At 33.1% G+C, this 4,849-nt stretch overlaps 1 protein-coding gene across 2 annotated transcripts; it reads right to left on the bottom strand.

The window, feature by feature from the left end:
- Window positions 1-831: 831 nt before the first annotated feature.
- Window positions 832-2,606, bottom strand: LOC129572635 (uncharacterized). 2 transcript variants are annotated; one of them, XM_055452646.1, is made up of 3 exons: window positions 1,454-2,606; window positions 1,230-1,393; window positions 832-1,154 (listed from the first exon to the last, which is right to left on the bottom strand). In XM_055452646.1, the coding sequence occupies exons 1-3, from the start codon at window positions 2,073-2,075 to the stop codon at window positions 987-989; spliced, it is 954 nt and encodes a 317-aa protein (XP_055308621.1). In that variant the 5' UTR covers window positions 2,076-2,606; the 3' UTR covers window positions 832-986. The 2 variants fall into 2 exon arrangements, with proteins under 2 accessions (XP_055308621.1, XP_055308620.1); XM_055452645.1 differs by having other exon boundaries at window positions 1,230-2,601.
- Window positions 2,607-4,849: the final 2,243 nt, after the last annotated feature.

Genomic DNA, 4,849 nt, shown 5'->3' with positions numbered 1-4,849 from the left:
CCTTTGGGCCAACAGAACTCATTGAAACCAATACCATGTTTAAAATTTGCAAAACAGAAAATTTCACCGGTCACAAGATGATGTCGAGAATTCTTCATATAACACTCTCGAAAATCCTGCCATATCTGTTATTAATATACCTTGTAGTAAACGCGTTCATAGTGTTTCACTGTAGTAGCGGTGTTACCTATTAAATTTTCTTGTAGTAATACTACAGTGGAATTTAATAGGATACTTTGCTACTACAGTGAAACACTATGAACGCGTTTACTACAAGGTATATTAATAACAGATATGGCTGATTTTTGAGAGTGAAGGGAACAAATCAACTCAATTTTCAAATCGTTCAATCTTCAATGTTCCTAAGTTTTCGTAATTTGGTATTGTACCATTCAATCGCAGGATGTGCTTCATCAATTTTTAGAATTGGATTTTTGCATAATTTCAAATCGTGTTCAATTTCACTTTTCTACACTCCCAAACATATAATTTCCAATTTAATCCAATTCTTCATGAATTGAAATTAGGAAAGAATCATATTTTAATCAGACCTTAATATCAGAGCTATTTCAATACTCTGTTTTCTATACATTGTCACATAGTAAAAATTTTAACCGTGTTTTTGGCGTAAAGCGTATAGTGTACCACGCACCTACCCTACGGCCCTAGAATAACGCTCGATCCCATTATTTTCGGCGTTCAAAAATCGAGAAAAAACTGATTTTTAAGGGATCAAAAAATCAGGGGCGATCGCAATACTTTTCTTACACGACATGGTCGTGTGGAAAAGTAAAATTTGCCTTTGATTCAAGCAAATTAAAAGAAGAACAAAAGTACGGACAACAGCAAAGACTGTTGAAAATTTAACGCTTTGAAAATATTAAATGTGAAATGAGTGACAAGTTCCATTTATGTTTCATTATAACAATTGTTTTCTTATTTGATGGTTATAATACATTATATTTTCCAGTACACTTCAATGTCATTTATTGTTCAGTTACGCTTTGAAGATTATCTATTGTTATTATTGTTGGTAGCGACAACTTTCTAGCGTTACGGTTCGTTTTAATAATCTTAATAGGTGTTTCATTCACTGATGATGGTGCCATTGCATGTAGTCCAATATGTTTACTCTTGATCGTATTTATAACTTGCTGAAAATTTATGAAAAAGAGACCAGCATTACTTAATATTCCGAAATGTCTTTTGAAGCATATGCAATTACGTACAAGAACAAGTTTAATTAGAAATACCGCCAAAGTTAAAAAGCTTATGGTCATGAGAGCAGTTTCTGCTGATGGAAAATCCATTTCATGATTGCTTGGCGACCGCCTGATGCGATTTTCGTTTCGCTGAACAACTGCCGATGGTAATAATAATTTGAGTCGTCTTCCTGTAATAAAATGGTTTATGTCACAACTTTGAAGAATATGACATTCGTTTTTAAGCAAACCTATATCAATTAAAATGCCATTTTGAACACTTTTCAAAACTTTAGTCTTATATTGAATTCCTTCGAGAGTGCCAATTGAGAATGAATGTTCCACATCCATGAAAAATTTTATTATTTCGTCGAAATTAAACGGTTTCAAAATAACAATCCTTCCTTCTTTCTGGAGTGAATTTCGATAATTTTTCTTATTCTCCCTATCAATTTTAGAAGGATGCACTTCACTAAATATTTGTATACTTGCTGAATCATCATTTCTATCGGATTTGTTTGTATAGTGAATATTAACAATACTTTTATTTACTTTCACAAAATCTGGCTTTGGGTTTATATAACTGAAGAAATCCTTGTATTTAGAATAATCAAAGATATGAATTTTTGCGTTGTTCATCATCAATGATGTATTTAGTGTGATTGCATGCGGACTCCTAGTAGATTGTGGTATTTGAACCCATTCACCAGATATCAAGCAACAAGAGCAAATAATTAACCAAAATATTGTCATAAACATTGTCAAAATTTCACTCAGATAACTAAGAAAATGAAGCTTTTGGTAGAATGACGATGAATGCTTAACTGAACTGCTTAGCTCGCTGTGATTTTGAAATGTGTTACACACGTTCATCTTAATTCAAGTGTAATTTACCAGACCAGTGAATTTGATGTCTGCTCAGTCGCTGCTGTTCAACAGCGGTCTAAAACACCGGCGGTTGGTTGCATTGGGGTGGATGAAATAATTTATAACGAATTTATTTATTTAATGAATATTTTCGGAAATAAATCAGAATAAAATATCGAAACAATTTATTTATAAATAAATTATTTCAGAATTTCCGAAAATATTCATCAAAGAATTTTCCATTGATTTTTTCAAATAAATTATTTCGAAATTATCAATGAAATATAGAATTAATTTATGAACAAAAAGAAATTTGTATCAATTATAAAATGAACTACATACGTAATCCAAAATTCTCCGCCCCGCTTCCTGCGTTTACCTTCCGCTTAATTTTTAACCAAAATTCCAATAGAATTTTCTTCATGACAGGATTGCAACACAATGGTTTTGGCTAATTGCATTTGATATGACACAACAGTGATGGAAATTTATTGCTTTTTATTCAAAAATCTCTGAACATTCTGCCATGAAAATAGCAGTTTACCTTGACAAGAACATTAAAAAATCGCTATTTTGACCATTTCAATATAATTTTTGAATAAAATTTCAAGTGTCGATTTTAGATAAAATTCATGGAAAAGTTGGTGTTTGGTTGTTCATTTCGCAAAATAATAAAGGAATTATGTCTAGGTTGACCCGCACTAACCATTTTGCCCATAACTTTTTTTGGAATAAAGATAAATGCAAATGTAGTACACCGTTGGAAAGAGGATCAAAAAAGCTACGATTTGATCGAGGAAAAATTTAGCTTTGGTTGCAACAACAAAAAATTTCAGTCAAATTTCTAACAGGCTTGATTTTTGGCAACACAATTTTTGGCCAACTTGACGTTTTGACTGTCAAAATACGAGATCGGTGGAGTGGGTCAACTTACACATACTCTCCCTACCAGTTTGATCTTGACCAACACCCTGAAAAACGGCTTTTTGTGGGATTTCCCATACAAAAGTGTCATTTTTGAACAAAATTCCAAGAGTTTTAGAAAAAAATGTCGATTTAGACCAAATTTATGGAAATTACGTGTTAAATTGTTCAAAGACTCTCATTATTTTCGCAAAAAATAGCTGTTTGCTTTGATAAAGACCCTGAAAAAAAATGCTTTTCCCAAGCATTTCCCATACAAATGTACCATTTCACAAAGGTTTCCAGGTCCTCAGTCCGAGGCTTATGGTACAAAATTGGTAGGTGAGAATGGGCTCAAAATCAGTTCGAAGCTTTGTCTCAACATTCCAACAATTTTGGCTTTTACAGAACACTATATACACGAAATTTTGATCTTTTTTTTCTAAGAGAGCATCTAGTATGAATGAAGTATCGGTAGAAAGCCCTTGGCTTATAGGCCTAAAAAATACGTTTAAACTTGAGAATTGAGCAACCGTCTTCACAGAAAAAGCCACTTGAAAATTGAGAGCAATTCTCAGATTTTCCCATTTACCGGGCGATTAGCTCGAAATACGTCAAAATCGGACCATCCGTTCAAGAGTTATAGTCATTTGAAAATTTTCTTTGACGTCTCCACCGATTATTTTGAGAAAATGGTGTTGTCATAGGTATGAGGGTCCGGAGGGTCCATATTACTCCCTCATTGAGAGCACCAAAAATATCGTGGGTACTACTACAATTTTTTTCTGGCCACTGCAATAATCTTAGATGCTTCTACAATTTTTTTAGGGCCACTACAATTTATTCTGGGTTACTACAATTACTGAAACAGTTTGGACCAGTCTTGGAGCAGTTTTTCTCCCTAAAAGTGAAAACACTGCTGTAGTCAAATAAATCGTTGAAAACATCAAGAATCGGATGACTGATTTGAATTCTACATTTTTTCTACAATTTTATGGAACCTAGCAACAGAAGAGGAAGATTCAGTTGATGGAAAGTTCAATTTGTGCACAAGATTTGAGTGTTATCAATTTTGGACCAATTTATTTATTTATTCATTAACATCGCCAATAAACTGGCTGAATATTTGGTTTTGCAGGAAAATGACTCCAAGAGTCATGAAAAATCTGATCTTTTGATTTTAATACGATTTAGGGTATAACAGTAAATAGTTTGACTATACATAGCTATTGGTTCTCGACTAGGCAAAAGGATAACCTAATTAATGACTACGCGAATGACCAAACATGAAATGTCTAATGAAAGCCGATTGTCAACGATTCAAGATAATCTAACAACGCGTTTGAAAAATGATAGACTAACTGGAGCGTTGAACATATTAGTGTCGACCTCAATGACTGCAAAAGTCATCGTTCAATTTATCAAATAGGTGGTGAATTGAAGAGAAGTTTTACGTCTAATCTAAACAAGTCCCTGTTGGTAGTTTTTTATTTTATTTATTTCACTTCGCCAAAAACTGGCTGAATATTTTGGTTTGCAGGAAAACGACTCCAAGAGTCGTGAAAAACCTGATCTTTTTGTGTTTGTACAATATATGGTAATTTTATACAATAAATAGTTGTAATAGTCTTTCTCGATTGGTATAACAATTTGGTCTAAAAAGCATTGACACAAGATAACCTAACCAATACATGGAAATGAATAGGTAGCCGAAATGTAAACGGTCCAATATAGCCTAACTTAAACGTGTAAAAATGAAAGACCAACTGAAGCGTTAACACTGTAGTGACGGCCCTAATGACTGCAAAAGTCATCATTCAATTTATCCAGAGGTGATACATTGAAGAAAAGTTTTACGTCTAATCTAACAAGTCCCT

The sequence above is a fragment of the Sitodiplosis mosellana genome, unplaced genomic scaffold (assembly GCF_009176505.1).
Source record: "Sitodiplosis mosellana isolate CC-2019 unplaced genomic scaffold, AAFC_SMos_1.0 Smas_scaffold_5295, whole genome shotgun sequence".
Classification (NCBI taxonomy): domain Eukaryota; kingdom Metazoa; phylum Arthropoda; class Insecta; order Diptera; family Cecidomyiidae; genus Sitodiplosis; species Sitodiplosis mosellana.
The sequence above is the reverse complement of the archived record's forward strand: the minus strand, read 5'-3'. Positions and strand labels throughout refer to the sequence as shown.